The 21,776-nt window shown below is 35.6% G+C and overlaps 2 protein-coding genes and 1 long non-coding RNA gene across 4 annotated transcripts; 2 read left to right on the top strand and 1 right to left on the bottom strand.

Annotated features, from left to right (window-relative positions):
- Positions 1-2,423: 2,423 nt before the first annotated feature.
- Positions 2,424-3,440, top strand: LOC121260078. Its single transcript, XM_041161933.1, has one exon. It carries the CDS (start codon positions 2,424-2,426, stop codon positions 3,438-3,440), a length of 1,017 nt encoding a protein of 338 aa, XP_041017867.1.
- Positions 3,441-17,098: 13,658 nt separating this feature from the next.
- On the top strand, positions 17,099-17,649 carry LOC121259140. The gene is made up of 3 exons (XR_005939521.1): positions 17,099-17,249; positions 17,380-17,382; positions 17,483-17,649. It is a non-coding gene; the product is annotated as an uncharacterized LOC121259140 (long non-coding RNA).
- A 1,292-nt stretch (positions 17,650-18,941) lies between these two features.
- On the bottom strand, positions 18,942-21,215 carry LOC121261341 (probable mannitol dehydrogenase). 2 transcript variants are annotated; one of them, XM_041163661.1, is made up of 5 exons: positions 21,057-21,215; positions 20,628-20,744; positions 19,910-20,423; positions 19,388-19,541; positions 18,942-19,278 (listed from the first exon to the last, which is right to left on the bottom strand). In XM_041163661.1, exons 1-5 carry the CDS (start codon positions 21,152-21,154, stop codon positions 19,070-19,072), a joined length of 1,092 nt encoding a protein of 363 aa, XP_041019595.1. In that variant the 5' UTR covers positions 21,155-21,215; the 3' UTR covers positions 18,942-19,069. The 2 variants fall into 2 exon arrangements, with proteins under 2 accessions (XP_041019595.1, XP_041019596.1); XM_041163662.1 differs by lacking the exons at positions 18,942-19,278; positions 19,388-19,541 and adding an exon at positions 19,589-19,856 and having other exon boundaries at positions 19,887-20,423.
- Between the last annotated feature and the right edge of the window lie 561 nt (positions 21,216-21,776).

The raw sequence follows: 21,776 nt of genomic DNA, 5'->3' as shown, positions 1-21,776 counted from the left end.
GGAGTTGATTTAAAGAAGGATATTCTAAGAACATAAAGGAAATTGTATTTTTTTTTTATGTGTTTTGTTAATGTCCTAGGATAATATTAAAGCATAGGATGTGATTTTTATATATTTCCAGATTTGGATTATCATAAGAGTCAAAGTTAGAAAGAATTGCAACAAAAATCAAGGATTTTAGCATCTGTGTGTTTCGACCTATATTTGGTTCTTATAGCTGTGTTGTGTTTTGAATTTTTCTAATTAGACATTTAGATTTAGGATAAAATTTACATGATCAATATAAATTTTGGTGAGTTTTGGAGTTAGGATGCAAAACCCTTAAATTAAGTACAAAATGACCATTTAACACATATAGGGGTAAAATAGTAATTTTGGGTATTTATGTGTGTATGATCGTACGAAACCATCATTCATTTTGGTTAGGTTATATTACATCATGTCATATTACATCAAGTACGAAATATCTGTTAAATGTTATATTACATCATGTCATGTTATCTGTCATTTCATTTCATGCCACTTCATGTTCTTGAGAGTTGAGTTTTTTATATTTATCACAACCCCAAGTGCTAGGATGGGGCAATATCTTAGTGGAACTCCATTGTTCATGCAGGAGTGTCTAAACTGGTGTGAAATTTTCTGAGTTGACAAATAATGGTCAACAGGCTTCGAATTGGGCTTAAGTAACATGTCGCCATTTTTTTTTTCAAACATATTGGGATGATGTTGGAGAGGAAGTTAGCCAAGCTGCTCTTAGCTTCCTAAATGGAGAGGGTACTCTTTCTTCTTTAAATCACACATTTATTGCTTTAATTCCTAAAGTAAAAAATGTTATGGATGTTAGTGATTTTCGCCCTATTAGTCTATGTAATGTGATGTATAAGATTATTGCAAAAGTCATGGCTAATAGGCTAAAGAGAGTGTTACCTTTAATTATTTCTTGTAATCAAAGTGCTTTTTCTACCGGGGAGATTGATCACTGATAATGTTATGATAGCTTATGAAATTTTACACTCAATGAAGACTCGCAAGAAAGGAAAGGTGGGAAGTTTAGCTTTGAAGCTAGATATGTCCAAAGCATATGATAGGGTTGAATGGAGGTCTTTGAAGGCTTTGATGATGAAGTTGGGATTTAATGGGAAGTGGGTTCAATTGGTAATGGAGTGTATTAGTTCAGTTAACTATACAGTTTTGATTAATGGTAATCCTGGGGAGGTTTTTTGTCCAAAAAGGGGTTTGAGACAAGGTGACCCTTTGTCACCTTATCTCTTTATTCTTTGTGCTGAAGGTTTAAGCTCTTTGATTAATGCTGCAGAAAAGAAAGGGGATATAAAAGGTGTTTCAATGAGAAGAGGTGGTACATGTATCAATCATTTAATGTTTGCGGATGATTATATTCTATTCTGTAGAGCAAAGGTTTCAGAGTGGAAGAAAATTCATGAAGTGCTGAAGCTATATGAGGCAAGATCAGGTCAGATGCTAAATAAACATAAATCTTCTTTCTTTTTTAGTTCTAATACTAGAGCTGCTGAGAAAAGTGATATCATTCAAGAAGCAGGAGGTGGTGTGTGTGGGAGCTATGAAAGGTACCTGGGATTACCAGCTTTGGTGGGGAGGTCAAGTTTTAATACTTTTAGAGGAATAAATGAGCGTATATGGCAGAAAATTCACAGCTGGAAAAACTCTTTTCTCTCTCAAGCAGGAAAGGAAGTACTTATCAAAAGTGTATTACAAGTTATACCTACGTACACGATGAGTGTATTTCGGCTACCAAAGAAGTTGTGTCATGAGATTTCAAATTTTCTTGCTAAATTCTGGTGGGGCAGTAGGGAGGGGGAGAAGAAGATTCATTGGATGAGATGGGATAGAACGGGCAAATCTAAGAGTGAGGGAGGTATGGGGTTTAGGGATTTGGAGAGTTTTAATGAGGCTTTGCTCACCAAGCAATGCTGGAGAATGGTGCAGTTTCCATCTTCTTTGGTGGCTAAGATTTTTCAAGAAAAGTATTTTAAGAAGACTTATTTAATGGAGGCTAAACTAGGGAGGGGTGCTTCTCTTATCTGGAGGAGCTTGTTCTCAACAATTGATTTTTTGAAAAAAGAGTTAAGATGGAGGGTGGGTAATGGTCAAAACATTAAGATATGGGGGCAGAAGTGGCTTCACTCTCCAGAAACTTTTTGTGTGCAGTCACAAGTTAGTAGGTTGGATCGAGATGCAAGAGTGAATGAGTTGATTACTGAGGAGAATCACAGATGGAATGAGCAGCTAGTAGCTGAAGTGTTTAATAAGGAAGCGGCAGTGCAGATTTGTAATATTCCTATTAGTTTCCTTGGAGGACCGACAAGAGATATTGGGGATATACTGGGGATGGGACTTTCAGTGTAAGGAGTGCCTATTATTTTGCTCTAAATCAGAAACATATGAAGCAGGGAGAGTCTTCTATGAAGAGTGGTTTGGAAAAGTGTTGGAAGAAATTATGGAAATTGGAGGTACCAAGAAATGTGAAGAACTTCTTATGGAAGGCTTGCCAAGGTGTTTTGCCGACAAGACTGAATCTATATAAGAAACAGGCGGTAGACAGTCCTATCTATATGGTATGCAAGAAAGAGGCTGAATTAGAGGTACATGTGCTATGGAGGTGTGTGGCGGCAAATGACATATGGAATGATGCAGCAAGTCTAGTGCAGAAATGGAATGTAAATGAAATGGACTTTCTAGAGTTTTGGATAAGGTGTACTGAGACACTAAATGAGGTTACTCTTAGTTGGGTTGCTGTTATGTTGAGGAAAATATGGTTAAGAAGGAACAACTTTCTATTTGAAGGTAGAATGATTGAGCGAAAAAGACTTGTACTGGGAACTAATGAGTTAATGGAAGAGTATAAGACTGCACAGGCGAGAAAGCAAGAAGGTCAGCAAGGAGGGACTTCTACCAACAATACTAGGAAATGGGAAACACCATCAGAAGGTTACATTAAGGCCAATTGGGATGCGGCGCTACATGAAGATGTGAAGGAAATGGGTATTGGAGTTATTGTTTGGGATTGTGAAGGAGAAGTTTTGGTTTCCCTCCTTGCTAAAAGGAGTTTTAACTCTAAACCTGTATTAGCCGAATGCTTGGCATTATATAGAGCAATGGTTTTGTGCCATGAACTTAGCCTTTGCAATGTAATATTTGAAGGTGATGCACAAAGTGTGGTGAAGGCAGTAAAGAGTAAAGAAGAAAATTGGCTTTGGTTTGGGCAAGTTGTGGATGATATCAAAGAATTACTTAAGAGAAGACAAGATTGGAAGGTTGCATGGGTACCGAGAGAAGAAAATGGTGTTGCACACCAATTAGCTAAGTTCGGTTTTAATTATAGCAATGAGATTGTAATGATCGAGGAGAGTCCTGAGTTTATCTCAGGTAATGTCTTGTTTAACAAACTCTATAATTGACCTGTTATCATCAATGAGGAGTTCCTTTCAAAAAAAAAAATTACCCGCTCCAAACAACGCTAACGGCCTCCATGCAAAGTGCTGTGACTAACTAATATATTAATCCGCATACGCTAATTAGGCATATGATCGACTATATAGAGTGGCGGTTCGATCTCCACTCCATAATTAATGCAAGCTGGGTGGGACATAGCTTTTGTCATTTTTCTTATCAACATAATAATCAAAACACCAAGTGTTTTGTATTCAACCCACGGATCCTTATTGAAAACCATAAGTTAATGGAAAATAGGTAAATTAAATAATCTTAGACATAAATTTAACAATTTAATTTGTATGCTAATATCCATTGATAAGTGGGGAGAACATTAATTGAAAAGTGTGATAACTTTAATATATCATTTAATTTATGTTCTCAGCCTTTGATTGACGGTATGTGAAATATTTAATTGATACTATGTGATGAATTATAAATTCATTGTTTCAAATCAAGATGAGTACCTAAATGTTAATTTAAGCTATAGCTCAAACTCGACTTAAAAGGAGCGTATGAGACCAATTCCTACTATATTCTAAACATTTCCTATTAGGTTACTATTGCGTAGAGAGTACTACGGTCAATTAAAACAAACAGTAGCCTTGATCGGATTTGCCCCCACCTACATTTTTCTAGCCATAGATATATATATATATATATGTATATGTATATATATGTATATGTATATAATTTTCTGTATCTCGAATTGCCTGTGGAAGGGGAGTCCCATCGGGCTGGCTGGTTCGGTCCACCTCGTGAATGCCCAAGTACCAAATACTACTAGTCTAGTATGAAGAAATTTATGGGTCTAAATCATCTCATAAATCGGTTCAATAAGAGAGAATTGTTCATTCCTTATAAACATGTCCAAGACTTTGTCCACTGGTAATGTGAGATTTATTCCTCAACACCCTCCCTTACGTGCAGGTTAGTACTTTTTTTTTTGTCCTTGTAACGAGGTAAGTAGTGTGGACCCTCATTCGTCCTGAGGCAGACTCTAATACCATGAAGAAATTCATGAGCCTAAGATGGCATAGGAAGATGGGACAACATTCACACTGGCATGCCTCTACCTAAAAATTAATTCGCAGTGAGTCACGCTACATTAAATTAAATGACTTGTTCTGGATCACATGTTGGAGATCTCGGCGGGAGGTTCTATCCTCAACAGGGTACCCAGAGAAAGGTCGTGCCTCCCCACCTGTCACAGGAGACATGACCCAAGGAACTAACGAGAGCAGTCGAATTAAATGTGATGTCATGACACCAAGGACAATAGGCGAACACCTTATGCACAGAGGAAACAGAGGCCCAACCTCGAAAGGGAGATATAAAGCCTAAATAGTAAAATTTATGTTCAAGTATTCATCAAAAACTCTCTCCAAAAGATATACTAAATTAGGCATCGAAGATGTCACCCATCTACCGAACCCTCACGTTTCTTGGCTGCAGGATGGTTGAGTCCGGTGCGAATCACGATCGTAAGAGCCTGCACCAACAAATATACCTTTGACAAAACCGGCATCTAAGTGTGGCCCCTATAAATGAGGGTCATGCGTAGGTTAGTTTTTAATCTCCACAATTAAATCCTAATATTTAACAATTACTGTTTTATAATTATTCTGGTTGTTACTTTGGTCTAATAATCCAATATACTGTACAGTAATATTGAAGATGATGCTCCGACCTCGATCCTGTCGGCGTAATTTTTTACTAAATATATTTTCTTCGCTCATCAATCATGTCAGCCAAGCAATCAGCCGAGAAAGTGTACCACTCGAACCCCAGAAATCCTACCACTCAAATTACTTAAAAAGCTTGAAAGATAAAATAACTTATATGGAATCTTAAGCAATATTTTAATATGTACAGCGAACACATTTGATTAAATAGGTACCTTATGGATCACAAATGATGGGTGGGAGGGTGTAACTGATGTAGAAAAGAAGAACGAAGAAGAGTTTTCACTTACTTTAAATAGATGGTATTACTAAAACAATGTCATAATAATCACTATAACATATTTTTTCTATTTGTGTTAATTGATGTTATTAAATTTATTAACGTAGGTTGTATCGAAATATGATGATAATTCAAAAGACTTTATGACAAATGAACTATATGCTTTAGCGTATGGTCCATCCAAGCAGACCTTTACCATCGCATCAATTCCTGAAAGAATTTTGGGAAAATGACCCAGAAACTTTTAAAAGAAATCGGACATAACTTAATAATAAACTAAGTCATGCCGTACGGCCCATTGTGCAAAGAATTCATGGAAGGATCTTTTCGAAGATGTAACAAGTATAAGTGTAAGGAGGTCTGAGTAATTAGGAAGAGTCAAGTTGATAGCACTTAAGAGCGAATTCCATGGCTAACGATACTTAAAGCATTCGAGGCGGAGAAAGTTTAGGTGATTTTGTTAATTCCTACACATGCCGACCCATATGCTAATGATCAATGCTAAGGCGATGGTATCCTCCCACCCATAGTTCATCCATGATGTACCTATCTAATCAAAGGTCCACACATCCCATCTAAAATAAGTAACATGTTCTGAAAGGTTCGAAACCATCCCAACCAGCCAATAAAGAGCACCTATAAACTTCCGCCCGACAACATAGACTTAATTGGTCATCACCCCAATTCTAACTAGCATTTATTCTAGTAGTACAAAAATCATAACTGAAGTTTGCCTCCTATACAACTAGACCACCAAATTCTCCTCTCAACCTAATTTGATCACATTCTACACTACCACATAAAATATCATTTCTATCTGTCCCTTGGACCCTATATCCTTAGAATCGACATAAATCATTTCCTAAAGCTTGCACCCTCTATAACCTTAAATCTAATAAGAATCGTTTCCCAAGAATCTACTAAACCTATAACCACAAATCCAATAGTAATCATTTTCCAAACCACTCACATTCTATAACTTAATATAGGATATAATCATTTTCGAAATTCTGTGAAATCAAATATCTAAATCTCATAAAGAAAATTCTGCTGACTCAGTATGCAAGTTTGATCAAGTCAAATGTTATTGAGTCTACAAACATCAAATAAGAATTATTTTCTGAAGTTCACAAAGTCGATAATCCGAAATCTAAAAAGCGTCTCCTAAAGCTTGCAAATTCTAAAACCTCAAAAGTTATCAAATCATTTCGTATAGTCTGCAAGATCTAAAACCTAAGATTTCATATTAATTGTTTCATAAATTATAGGCATATCTTGTTACGAAGTCACACGCACAGTCATTACTCATGATATGGCGAATGGAGTCAGAGTGTACGGATGGTATATAGGAGAGACCATAGTGCATACCTTAATCAAATGGATGTTTTCAAAATTTAAAATATGATTTTCGGGTGTGTGGTGTCTTATGTGATGAATGAGTACATAGTTGAATTGGATAAATGGAAAACATCATAATTCTCTGTAATTTCCTTTTTGTATAGTTTCATATCTTACCACCTGCATGTAGTTTAATTATTAGACTTTGTTTCACTTTGGTGGCCCCACTTGTGGTTCCACACTGTAGAACCGTAGATTTTAATACAAATGATGGGTACGAGTAGGGAGGTCCAGCTCCTCCTGAGGAGTGAAGATTAGGGTCTTTTCCCCCATTTGTTATTAAGTGTATTTCTTACCCTTTTATTTTTATGGGATGACTGTAATAATTTTCCCGTCTATAGTTGGAGCTTTGGGGACTTCTGGATTATTTGGTAAGTGATGTTCTAATTCTATGGTACTCTAGATTTAATAAATGCCCTATTTATTTTCCATTGCATATTAACTGCACACTCTTCTGCATGTATGCACACACTTTGCTGTCACAATACGTTATGTGTGTATGATCCAAGTGGTCAATGTCTTGGCGTCACGACTTCTACCAAAACACAAGCAGTGGTAGGGGCCCACATAAATTCGCTTTAATTCCTCAAGTGAGACAATCATGGAAATGTCATTTAATCCCTTCCTATTCCAATTGCAATTGGCAAGGTCATCTCTAGACCAACCATCCATGGTTGTAGGTTTAGTCCAACCCTTCTCAACACATTGCCAAGCACGTTCATCCAAAGACTTTAGGAACGCTCTCATGCATACCTTCAAATATGAATGATTATTACCATCAAAGTATGGAGGTGATGACAGTCATTCTGACATGAAAATGGAATCAAGGATCAATATCAGAAAATAAGTTCTAAACCTCAAGTGAAGCTGTTCTAACCCCAATTGAAATTACAATATTGACCCTAAATAATACATAAAGGGGGTGAATAGGTGTATGTCACAATTATTTATCCAATTGTAATTCATGTCAAATATTATCAACATAATAGACATATAAATATGAATGATAACGCAAAAAGAAAAAAAAAGGCAACCACATGACAATAATTTTTGTGACGAAGAGAAACCTTTTAAAAAACTTTTTCAAGGTCAAAAAACTATGGGGCAACCTACCTAGAAAAAATCATTTCCACTATTTGAAGATTAATACAAGTAGGTTTTCTACAAACCCTTTGTAATATGAATCTCTTACCTGCTACAACTAAATGTGACCCATTTTTTCCCTACCAAAATAGCAGCCAAAACTTCTGGCAATCTTAAGACTTGGGTTCTTCTCTAGGAACCTCCCATGACTGAACTCACCTGAATTCACACTATCACTATTTTTATTCAATGTTTGGTTTACAAAAATTTCAAGAGAGATAATTATTATAAAAGTTTCAAACCCCTTTTTCTCTCTTGGCACACTTGGGTTACCTTATCAATAGCTGAATGAGTAATTTTATAAACCAGTTTTGTGCTCCTTGAAGGGTGCTTGAATTGATCAATATCTTTTTTAATCTCAAAATTGCATTCTTCAAAATCTGCAAATGGTATGTCATGACAGGTTCCTATTGGAACACTAAATATTCAGAATTCCAAATAGCGTTTGGCCTTTATCCAGATTTTGGGTTTTGCAATCTTCAAACCTCCATCTCCATCCATTACTTAAATTTATCTCATCAAATAGAGCATTGCAGATAAATTTGATCTATTATAAACTTTACCCATTATCCTTATAGATAAATCTTTTTTTTTTATCAGAAAATATTCATATATTGCATCATGGATTACAAGAGATTCTTATCGGCCCAAATAATTTAGGAGATAGAATTAGGTACATAATCCCCCATAAAACTAAATCCTCAACATTTCATGCTAATCTAGCAAGTTTGTGAGCAACTCTATTACCCATGCGATTAACAAAATGACAAGAACAAACATCAAAATAATACATCGGTCTTTTAACTTCCATAACCAGATTTCCTAGTCTTGAAGAAGCAATTGGTTCTTTTTGTAACTCATCAACCAATATCTTGCAATATGATTCTAATAACAAATGAGTAATACCTCTTTGAAGGCACAACTGTAAATCTCTTAGCATTGCCACCAATTCTATTATTTCTGGATCTTCAATAAAATGTTTCACCTTACTTGCTGCAAGTATTACATCCCCCCTCTCATCCCAAAGCTTGACCCCAATACCAATTTTCATATGATCAAAGAATAGAGCCCCATCAACATTAAGTTTGAGAAAACCCACTGATGGAGATCCCCAATTACACCATACCTTGATCTGATGTGTTCCTCTATGCTGTGAGAGAACGTTGTGACAGTTCTTCAAAGAGATTGCATGGTCAACAACCTGTTTAGGAGTAACTGAAGTAGATTCATGAATCTTTTTTTTTTCTCCTAAACCAAAAGCTCCATGCTATCAAGAAAAAAGTTTGTAACTCCTCTGCAAAACAGTTATTATGCAAATGTTGTATCAAATCAATAAAAAAGAGTGGCTTTGGAATAGCAAACAGAGCAGGCAAGTAGCACATCCATATTTCAATTAAATCAGAACAATACACAATAGCATGTCCCAAATCTTCATTCTGCTAAGTACACAAACTGCACTTTGGATCAATATCCACATGTTTCTGAAGCAGATTTGAACAAGTTGGTAAACAATCTCGACATACTCTCCATGCAAAGATCTTTATTTTATGTGGTAACTTCATCTTCCAAATTGCTTTCCATAATTTATTAAGGTTACTGCTCATAGAGATCTCCCTAAATAAATTATCCCTGCTATTTTGAATCATTTTGTATGCACTATGAATACTGAATTCACCACTCCTTTCTGCCAACCAGATCCACTGATCTTCATAACCCACTGGACATATGATAATCTTTGAAATTTTTGCAGCTATCATTGGATTGAAGAGAGCCCTTACTTTATGAATATCCCACCATCTCGTTTCCAAATTGATAAGAGAATCCACAGTTGCTGGTAATTCATTCTGTTGTTCCACAACATGATCAAGATGCATATTTCTGTAACCTGAAACCCATGAATCATGCCAAATATTAATAGTCATCCCATCCCCTACTCTTTTTTGACAACCTTGTTTGAAATAAGCTCTTGCTTCCCAAATCCCTCTCCAAGCATACGAAAGACTATAGCCTAAGCTAGACTTAAAAAAAAACTGTTTTTGGAAAGTATCTTGCCTTAAAAACCTTATACAACAGAGATTCTTTATCTTGAACAAGTCTCCACCCTCGTTTAGCAAGAAGGGCCGTGTTAAAAAGCTTTAGATCCATAAAACCCAGTCCCCCTTTAAACTTAGACCAGCACATCTTCGTCCAACTGATCCAGTGAATCTTCTTATTACTCTTAGTTCTACCCTACCAAAATTGAGCCATCAAATTTCCAACTCTTTACATAAATCAGGTAGTCTGAAACAACTCATAGCATATGTAGGAATCGCTACGGCCACTACTTTAAGCAAAACCTCCTTTCCTCCTTGTGATAATTGTTTTTCTTTCCAACTTTGTAATTTTCTCCAAACTCTAGCCTTAATTTCAGAAAAGGAGAAGACTTTTTCTTTCCTACCATTGGAGGCAATTCTAAATACTTCTCATATTGTTGCACAGTACTACCTCCCCACAAGTTCCTTAACTCATCCTGCACATCTTCACCCACATTTCTACTGAAAACCATACTAGTCTTATCCATATTCAGTTTCTTTCCAAAGGCCAACTCATAACTTTTTAATAAATTTTGAATCTCAAGGTTTGTGCTCAAATCAGCTTTGCAAAAGATAACACTATCATCAGCAAATAACAAATGGTTTAAAATAGGAGCGCCTCTACAAATTCTTATGCCACGTACCACTGATTCAACTACTGCTTGTTTTAATAAATGAATAAGACCCTCAATACATAGAAGAAATAGATAAGGAGACAGTGCGTCCCCTTGTCTCAAACCTCTACTTGGTTTAATACATCCTTTTGGCACCCCATTCAACAACATAGAAAACGAGACTGACGAAACACATAGCATAATCAGTTTAATCCACCTTTCTTGAAACCCCAGTTTTATCATAATCATTTTCAGAAAAATTAACTCAACCTTATCATAGGCTTCGCTTATATATAATTTAATAAACATATAACTCTTCCTTCCTTTTCTTTTCTGCCTTAAAAATGTATAATCTTATAAGCCACTAATACATTATCAGTGATTAATCTGCCTGGCACAAACTGATAATACTAGGAAGAATAAGCTTCAATCTATTAGCCACCACCTTTGAAATGAGCTTATAAAGAACATTGCACAAACTGATAGGACGAAAATCTGTTGCTTTTAAGGAGTCTGCTTCTTAGGAATAAGGCAAATGAATGTGTGATTTAGGTCCTTTGATAAGACCCCAAAATTAAGAGCCCCTAAAATTGCCTCAGTAACAGAAGTACCAACAATATTCCAATGCTTTTGATAGAAGATAGGGGACATACCTTCGGGTCCTGACGCTTTTGTGGGATGCATTTGTTGAAGTGCAATGAAGACCTCCTCAGCAGTATAAGGTTTCAACAGCACCTCATTCATTTGAGCAGTCACTTTGGACCCAACATTCGCAACAGAATTCATACAACCTCTGCTATCAGAACTTGTAAAAAGTTGTTGAAAATACCTCACAATTAAAGCCTCCATCTCTTCTCCCTCTTTCCAACAGCCTTGATCATCTTGCAATCTCTTAATAGTGTTCTTTTTCTTTCTGTAAGAAGCCTTAGAATGGAAGTACCTCGAATTTTGGCCTCCTGCTTGAATCCACATTGCTTTAGATCTCTGATGCCACATTGCCTCTTCCCTCTCTAGCCACTTGTGCACCTCGTCCCTTGCTTGTAAATTAGCTTGGACATTCATACCTCTGGGATCCCTCTTTTGTAACACCATTAATCTCTTCTTTTCTTCATTAATCTTGAACTTCACATTTCCAAAACTGCTTATATTCCATTTCTTCAGTCTCCCCCCACAAACTTCAATCAGCTTCAAAACCCGTTGCAAGCCACCATTACCCCTATTCCTCCAAGCATCTGCAATTATTCTAGTACAACCTTCCTCCGCCACCCACATGGATTCAAACCTGAAAGGTTTTTTACCCATCCATCCTGAATATAATCCAGCAGTATCCACCCATAAAGGAGTATGACCAGAGTAAGCAATACTACCATGAACTACAATTGGCATAGAATTCTGTAAACACCATTTTGCATTTGCCAAAGCCATGTCTAACCTTTCACAAATGCAAGCTGACCCTTCCCTTCAATTGGACCAAGTACAAGGTATACCTGGAAAACCTAAGTCCCTTACTTCACAATCATTAATAACTTCTCTAAAACCATTCATCTGCCATTCTGGTCTATCACTACCACTCCACTTCTCAGATTGAGTGATTAATTCATTAAAATTACCAATTAACAACCCTCCTAATCCGTCATTGCATTTCAATGATCTCATTAAAGCCCAAGTATGATGCCTCTTGGTCACCTCAGGATAACCATAAACTCCTGTCGAATACAACTAGCTACCACTATGATCAGTATTCACTACTAAAGCATGAATGTGATTTTTGGAATAATTCAATACAGATAAATTAACATCATGCTTCCAAAATAATGCCAACCCACCACTATGCCCCTCACTACTAATAGCCAAACAATTAGAAAAAATAATTCAAACTTACACTTATTCATTGCAAAAACTTGTAACCATCTCGCAACCAAGAACCATAGGGAAATCCATCAGCTTCGTACACATTGGTTTTGCTGCCATCGATCACACTCCCGATGTCCATGCCCTAAATAGCTACAACTATAGCATAAATCTGGTAATTTTTCATATTGAAAACGAATCCAACATGGAAAATCCAATCCCACATTAATTCTCTTTCTGCGCATCAATGGCTTTGTCACATTCATGCATACACAAACATGCATAAACTCTCCCCATTCCAGCTCATCAAGTTCCAAATCAACTTCCTCAACTATACCCAAAGCACTTACAATCAAATTTTCCACATATTGATTTCTTGCCATAAGAGGAAGAGATAAAAAAATCCTTACCCAGAAAGAGGCCTATGTCATACGCACTTGGTGAACCTGTTGATGTCCATCGAATTTTTTAAGCAACACAAGTTGCTTATCAAAAGACCATGGACTCTCCCGTAGCACTCTCACTTTATCTCTATCATCCTCAAATTCCACCAACACCAGCACAACAACAAGATCACGAAATTTGATGGATTTTACATGCCTCCAAATCTTACGCATCGTATTCTTGAAAGCCTCCTTATTGTAGTGTTTACTTGTCAAAAGTTTCATAATCAGACATTTGGTACCCCTTCGAAAGAAAATCCTCGATAAGTCTGGAATCAACCTGTAATTCCTCCTCTTCTTGCACCGTTAACGATAGCTTGTCATACAACACATTCAATTCAACATCCATTGTGAAATTTCCCCTCAGAATAGAATCCAAACCTTCGTGTAACCAAAGAACAACACCTTGATAAAACTTGTACGAAGATAGGAGTCCAGACCCCTACTTAGAGAAACCTAAGAGGGTAAGTTTTTCTCCTTATAGATAAATCTTATCTATCAACTTAACTACATAACAAACCTTACCCATTGTCGTTATCTTCATAGCTAGATAAATCTGATCTATCAACCCAAACCAAATAAGTAACTTTACCCATTGTTTTGAAACCAAATTTAACAATACTAAAAATACTAACACTGCTGTAGTTTTGAGTTTTATAGTACTGCACTCTGGTTTTATATATGCTAACAAAACAATCTCATTATAAGCACGATTTTTCTCCACCATAAATAAGGGCTAGTAACGTAATTCAATAGTCTAGTTGCATTCATAACTAGCTAGATGTTATCTTTCATTCAAGCTGGCTTGAAGTCAGCCTCATTTTATCATGTCATGCATATATAGGGTTATCCAACATGTTGGCTAGTGATCATTTTCTTAGGGTTTCAGGAAATGCATCAAATTTGGTTAATTATGGGTGTAATTAATTAATTAGTGGATCAATGCAGGCTCCCGGCTTTCAATTATACTTACCCCCCTTGGTTGTATATCCTTAGTTAATTATGTCAAAAAGGGAGAGTAGAAATAGAACATGTTAAAAGTAGTTAATCGGTTTCCTTCTTTGAGAGGCAGCAGCTGATTAATTAGTATATATTGCAGCTGATATATTGGACTTATCGATCGTTAACTTTAATTATTTGATCATTTATAGATGTTATATTTCTTTTTATGCCTTTTTCTCGGCACATTTCTTTTGATAGTTTGCTTTCTATAAAATGATATGCTAAAAATTAACAAAATGACCTTTAATATGACTTAAACATTAAAGCTTTGATTAAGGATAATTAGCTAGCAAAATCGACATATATATATATATATATGTATGTGTGTTTGTATATATATTACAAGAGATGAAAGGCTCTGCTTAAACCATAAGGACAATTAAAAAAACCTGATAAATATGAGCGGTAAATTGAATATTCATAGGAAAAATGGTTGGTCCTAAATAAGGGTGTGTAGTGGGGACCTGTACCTAGCTACCCAGGCCCCGTCCGCCCCGCCCCCACCCTGCAGGGAGAAGGACTAGCCTAGGGGGCGGGATGACCCCAACGTGGCCCTGCCCCGCCTCTCGCTCCACTCCACATATATAAAAAAATATTTGAATATTTATATATATATATATTTATATATAATAAATATATTGTATATAAATATATACAATTTATTAAATACTTGAAATTGCATTCAAGTTATTAGATTGCCTTAACCTCCTAGGCCCACCTTTATATAGGAGACCAACACAATACAATAGTCATACTTAACCAATGTGAGACTTATTAGTAAGTCTCACATTGCTTAAGTATGACTATTGTATTGCTTTGACCTCCTATATAAAGGTTAGTCTAGGACTACTAAGTCTCATATTGCTTAAGTATGACTATTATATTGTCTTTGCCTCCAATATAAAGGTTGACATAGGAAGTCAAGACAATCCAAAATATAATTTTAATTAGTTTAAATTCTTTTTGTATTTATAAATTTTAATTTATAATTTATATTATATTATAATATGGGTCTAAAAAACTATTTCTGGACCCAAAAATAATTTTTTAGACCCAATGGATTGGCCTAAGCAGGGGCGGGGTGAATGACATTTTTGACCCCGCTCCCGACATCGTGGGGGTTGAAAATCCCTCCTCCCACATGGTGTGGGGAAGGGTCCCCCGTCCCGCATCATGCGGGCAGCACCCCTGACTCCTAAATCATAGCTCTGTCAGTGATCATTGGCAAGTAACACTGGTTATCAACATCAAAATTAAGGGTATTGAGAGAGGAAAACGATTGACGCATAACTCTTTTTTATAAATTTTTGCATAATTATATTTTAATTGATTAATATTTTTATAAAATAATTTATAAAAATAATTTTATTTGATTAAAATAATGTTATTTCAAAATATAATTATGTAAAAAGTAGTCAAAAGATCGTGTATATCATCTTGGTCATTAAATGCATGCGGCAGCTCCCGGCCAGTTGATATATATAAGACGACAAGTAATTATTTCCTAGTTCTTATATATTTTTCTTTTATTTTCTATTTTTTTAACCAGAAAATCTTGAACCAAAAGTCGATACAGATCTGGCTAGGAAATATATATATACACTTCGCGACAATGGTGGCTTATTTGTCAAATCACGGGGATCGAAAATCGCACCGATATACTGAAGTACTAATTTTTTTATTTTTTGTTTAAGCCCTTGTTTTGACAAAGCATCTTAATTTATTTTATCTAATTGTTATAAATTTGTTAAATTTTAAAAAAATATAATAATCAATTCAATTTTTTTAAATTGCAAAACAAAAATTATATAAAAAAATAATATTCTAACAATAGTTTATTCAACTTTCATCTCATTTCAACTCAATATTCAAACATTCCTTAAGTTTGTATCCAAATTTAAAAACTTTAACTAATTAGTTAGAGGGATAACTACATAAAATAAAGAGTAATCTTAGCTCGACTCATTTTGACTGACCTTTTGATGTGATACTATAATGTGGTATCATGTGACATATTAAAAAAAATTAAAGAAATATATATACAAAACAAAATGATGTCTGAAAATTTTTTAAAAAAAAAGATGAAAGATTAAAATTCTAAATTTCTTCTAATTTTTTGGTTTTTTTTTTTAAGTTTTTAATAAGGCATGTCACATTACATTAAGGGGGCAAAGTGTATTGTATAAAATATGGGACATAGTACCATTAGTCTAAAATGAATTTATTTTAGTTGACCGTTAATTACTCAACAAATATTATAGGGACTACTTTGTTCATCGATCTCAATAATAACTTAATAATATGAGGTAAGTTGAATTAACTTAGATTGACTTAGCAATGGTCATGTTTGCATTCATTTTTTCTGAACCAACCTCTCACTAGACGATAACATTGAACTGACGGGGGCTTCTGTCAGCCCTTTTAACTGATCAACGGAATTACTCAAGGTGATTTCCCTACTTACTTGTACATTGTTTCAGTAACATAATTGAAGTAGAACGATCTTCAAATTGTATACCTTATTTTTTAATCCAAATACATGTGTCGATTCCTGCTTTGGGTGCCTTTATATGCTGTGGCACTAAATGTGTTGGTTTTCTCATGTGTGTACGGTTCATAAGTTTCACAAGACTTGAGGCATATTTTGTTTGTGTTAGTTATGGAACAAAAATTCTGGATGCTATGCACAAGGGCTGGGACACTCAGTTATTCTCAATCCATCTCCTTCGATGCAAAAGAACAAGACATTTATTCGTCTAGCCGAGGAGAATGAAAAGAACAAGACTTGGACAGAAATTTACAAGACTAATCTAGACCTGATTCTGGGTGATATGGATGCAATGAGGAGAGGGGTTTTTCTGAGTATGAGAAAGCAATGAACATTCGGGTGTCTGAGTTGAAGTCGAATAGTGAATCTCATAGAGAGACTCAACAGGATGCTTAGGCATCTTTCTTACACTGATTTTGGACCTTTTGTGGATATTTTGATGGATTGTGTCAATCTTGTGGCTCAAGACAATTGGTGAGCACTTTGGTCCAGATATATATTTTAGTGGTTACATATATATTTTAGTGCTGATTATATAGAAACCAATTGGATGCCTAAAGACAATTGGTGATTTTTATGCAAGTTCCACACCAGCAGGCAGCATATAAGAATAACTGCATACTTAGCCATGCTTGGTAAAGTTGGTCCAGATGGGATTTCATGGAAGGCAGTGGTAAAGAGAAAGTACTTTCTGAAGTATTGACAACCATTAACCATTATAAAAGTATATTTGGACAAGGTTAAGTTACCAACATTTTACAACCCTGAAGTAGAACCTTGATTTGATATTTTTGAGATATTATATGTTTTGATATGGAAGTGGTTTTAAAATGAAATCAATAGTTTGGTCATCATGCTTGATATGCTAGGGTGTGGATGAATATGTTTGGATTAAAAAGACCTGGTACCAGACTTAGCATTAGGGTGTGGAATGAATATATGAATATGTTGGAAAGATATAAATAAAGGCAGACTTAGCATTAAGAGTGAGTTTGGATGCAAAGTGCAAGTGGTGAGTTCTTATATGAGTGCGATTGGACCTTTCCTCAACACCCTAGGAATCATAATTTGTTGCTATGTGTCTCAGTGGGCAAATATGTATACATGTAGATAGGCGTAAATTTCAAGACCTTATGAACAGTACTGGTAGTTTTTTGTCATGGTAGCTTTTTGTGAGGAAAAAGATTTTCTCCAGAAATGATGTTGGTGAGGAATTCTTAATTACAAGTATTTGTTATGGTAGTTTGTTGTGACTAAAAACTATTTCTCAGGAAATGATGTTGGTGGGGAATTCTTAATTTCACAACACCATACATTATTTCCCACAAGTTTTGGTCATGAAAATGAACATTACCTGCGAAGTGGTTTTTGTGGGAAAAAGGTGCAGCCCCATTCTTGAAGTGGTATTCTTGGAAAAGTAGCAATTCCTACCAAAACATTCTTGTGGGTTAAACTATTACCCACAGACACCTTTGGTGGCAAATAAAAGTATTATCCACGAGATTGGCACAAATTTTTGTTTATTTCTGACGAGTTCAAACTTCTTTACCCACATAGTTTCCTCATAAAACCTCATATTTTCCTATGAGTTGGCATTTTGGTGGAAAAGAATACTTGTTATCACTATTTTAATGCCACGAATTCCCAACCAAAGCATTTTGTGTGAAAAGACTATTACACACAAAGGACCCGCTAGCTTTTTGCCACAACAATCCTTTCTGGGAAACCTAAGATTTTGTTGTAGTGGGGAAGTTTAAAGCATTCGGTGCAAGCGGTGGTCCAAGCGGTGATAACAAAAATAAGAAGTGGAAAGCAGAACGTAAGAGAAGTGAAGGACATGGCGGGAAAATGAATAGAAAATGGAGGGCAAAATCGAAAAGAAATGTGACAACTCCTGCCAGCTCTTCTTACTGGATTGTCAAAAACAGAACCAACAAAAGAAGATCTAGACCCGGTAAAAGAATTTCTTCTTAAAACAATGGGTATCTTTGGCGGAAGGTACTCTTCAGTCTGAGAGACGACAGTCTTCCTTCATCTGATAGTGTCGGTAATGGAGCAATATATATATATATATATCTAGTAACACTTCATACATTAGTGGATGATGGTGATATGGAGGAATTCCATGCATTTTGGTGTTTGATAATCTTAACTAACATTGCGACAGAAAGATCGAAAGGTGTGCGTTCAAATTCTGAATTAATGATATTAATGGAGTATTTTCATACGGAAGATCAGCACAATTTTAGTATAAGCGAGGAAGACATCTTAAATTCCTAGTCGAAGAAGATCATCCTAACGTCGGAGAAATGATTTGATCAATTCGGCTCAAAGATTAGTTGGATGGAGGAAGATCATTCTCAATCAAGGACTATATTTAGCAAGAACGTGTGAAACAATATATAGGATTAAACCCCTCAAAAATATTTAATTTAGATAAAAACTCAAACCTTTTTATTCAAGAAAACAACAATAGATCAGCAAAGAGCTAGCAGGTTCATGTAGAGATAAAACAAATTACTGGAACAGTACAAGAAACTATGGACACCGAGCTAGTTTTCAAGGCTTGGTAGCAGCCAAGGTGTTCCCAATGTCAATGACAAATCGGTATCTAACATCACCCTTGACAAGACGTTCGAATGCAGTGTTCACATACTCCATTGGAATAACTTCAACGTCTGCCGTGATGTTGTGTTTTGCCGCAAAGTCCAGCATCTCTTGTGTCTCCTTCATTCCTCCGGCGGCACTCCCCGCAACCATCTTCCTTCCTGTAATTTATATACAAATCTAATGAAATTTATATTTTGTAATTAAATGACCAAAAAGTGATACAAACATATAAAGCAGGCAAGGAAAGATATTATGCGGAAGTTATACCTAGAAGCAGAGGAAAAACAGGCAGTTCAAGAGGCTTCTCTGGTGCACCTACCATAACAAGCTTTCCGTGGGTCTTCAATAGACCAATTAATGGTAAAAGGGAGTGCACAGCAGATATTGTGTCAATTATACCATCCAATGTGCCTTGTGCAGCCTACACAAATTTAATGTGCCTCATGTCAGGTTCTGTAGGTTGGATTAAAAGTATATAGATCAAGATCCTCTCAAGTGGGAGAACGATGGACACATGAAGCGAGTTTACAATATTTATTGATCATTGTCTAAAAAATCTGTGTAGACAGTAACAAATTCTTTAAGAGATACTTTATATGTTTATCTCTTTTATATTTGAGACCCGCAAGTTCAAACACGAACTTGAGGGGATCTGTTCAAACTCAAGAGCGTCTTTTTCCAAAATCGTATATGAAGAGCATAAAAAACAGAATATATATTGCAAAGTAAAGAATATGTTAAATATATATTGCAAAGTAAAGAATATGTTAAACGCTATATAACATTCACCTGCATTTCTTCTTGGTCACGGCTAACTAAAAATGAGTCAGCACCAAGATGTTCCAAAGCTTCATCCTTTTTGCTAGGGGATGTACTAATTACTGTCACTTTTGCTCCAAAAGCCTTGGCAAATTTAACAGCAACATGACCGAGCCCACCTAAGCCAACAACCCCAATATGCTTACCTGCCTCGGCAAGACCATAATATTTCAAGGGACTATAAACTGTGATTCCTGCACAAAGTAGTGGGGCACCAGCGTCAAGGGGTAGATTTTCCGGGAACCGAACAACGTAGCGCTCATCAGCTACCATTGTGTCTGAGTAACCTCCATATGTTACTGTTCCATCGTGGTAAATGGTACTGTAGGTTAGTATCATTTTGGAGCAGTAAGACTCAAGATCACTATTACAGTCATCACAGGAGTGACATGCACCAACAAGGCCTCCCACTCCTACTTTATCTCCCAGTTTTACTTTGTTCACCTTGCTCCCCGCTTCTGTTACTACCCCGACAATTTCGTGCCTGCAAAAACAAGTTCCGATGCCATGGCTTCAAAATCTCTTTACACAAGAAAATTATATATAGTATCAACATGGATGCGATCGATTAACAAAAACTACTTTCCCTAGTATTTTTCTGGATCGATAATATAGCTCAGGAAAATATTATAGATGGCCGAAAAAGTACAAAATTGTAGTCAATGCTGAGAAACATGATATATTATACCCAGGAACTAGTGGGTAGATGGAAAAGCCCTCCCATTCGCTCTTGGCCATGTGAAGGTCCGAATGGCATACTCCGCAATAAAGAACTTTAAATCTTATGTCCTTCTCTCCGGTTGCCCTGCAAACACCATCGCAAACCATTAATTTATGTGTGATAAAAAACAAAGAATATTCAGAAATATTCAACGTTTTAACTAAATAAGTAATGAATCCTATAAGCAATAATGCCTTCTCCTTTTAAGAAGGAAACACCAAGAAAGGAAAGAAATAAAAAAAGTAAAATGAAAGTTTATATGGCATAACAATCAATAAATATTTCCTCTTCTAGTTTTTTGTAGTTTTGGAGCACCAAAATTTAGAGGAAAGGAAAACGAATCAAGCAAGATTTGAAGGACATGCAGATATATAAAATTAAGAGAAAGATCAGGACCTCCTGGAGAATTTGAAAGGCGAGAGGAGGCCAGAAGAATCTCTAGCTGCCCATCCAAAAGCCTCCACTGGATGCTCTTCCTCTGGTGATTTCGCCATTTCTTTTATCACACACGTAGAATGCAGAAAAGTGGCAAGGGGGAGAGAGAGAGATGATTTGGAGGAGATGTGTTGAGACCAGTACTACTACTTATACACAATGAGCATAAGGAGTTGGGGCTGAGCTGGTGACGTATTCGGTGAGCTAATGAGTGACGTATTCGGTGAGCTAAGTAGAAAGTCGTGCTACGGAGCTTCCTTCCGAGAAGGCAGGCCTTTTTTTTTTTTTATCTTATGCATTTATATATTTTTTTAAAATAAAATTCACAACATTATTAAAAAAAATAATTTCTTAATTATTAAATAAAAAAATAAAAAATAAAATAAAAAATCAGTCCAGAGATAATTTACAAGGACACATAGCATTTTTGTTAAACTAACGATAATAAAATATGATAATGCTAGTATGTCCTCTCATTTTTTATTTTATTTTTAATCTCTTATGTATTTATTTATTTATTTACGTACTGATTAAAGAAGTGAGCTAATATGTCCGCTCTTTTTTTTTTTTATTTTGATCGCTCATATATTTATTTATTTATTTTATATTTATTTATTTTTTTTACTGATTAAAAAAAGTGACAATTAGTATATTAATATTTTTTTATTTTTTAAAAATATT

The sequence above is a fragment of the Juglans microcarpa x Juglans regia genome, chromosome 4D, assembly GCF_004785595.1.
Source record: "Juglans microcarpa x Juglans regia isolate MS1-56 chromosome 4D, Jm3101_v1.0, whole genome shotgun sequence".
Classification (NCBI taxonomy): Eukaryota; Viridiplantae; Streptophyta; class Magnoliopsida; order Fagales; family Juglandaceae; genus Juglans; species Juglans microcarpa x Juglans regia.
This window is presented reverse-complemented; position numbering and strand designations above follow the sequence as displayed.

Coding starts and splice junctions, on each gene's coding strand:
- LOC121260078 (XM_041161933.1), top strand. CDS start 2,424: ATGAAGCAGGGAGAGTCTTCTATGAAGAGTGGTTTGGAAAAGTGTTGG.
- LOC121261341 (XM_041163661.1), bottom strand. CDS start 21,154: ATGGCGAAATCACCAGAGGAAGAGCATCCAGTGGAGGCTTTTGGATGG. Junction 20,745..21,056: donor CCTTTCAAATTCTCCAGGAG/GTCCTGATCTTT, acceptor TGGTGTTTGCAG/GGCAACCGGAGAGAAGGACA. Junction 19,279..19,387: donor TGTTTTTCCTCTGCTTCTAG/GTATAACTTCCG, acceptor TATAAATTACAG/GAAGGAAGATGGTTGCGGGG.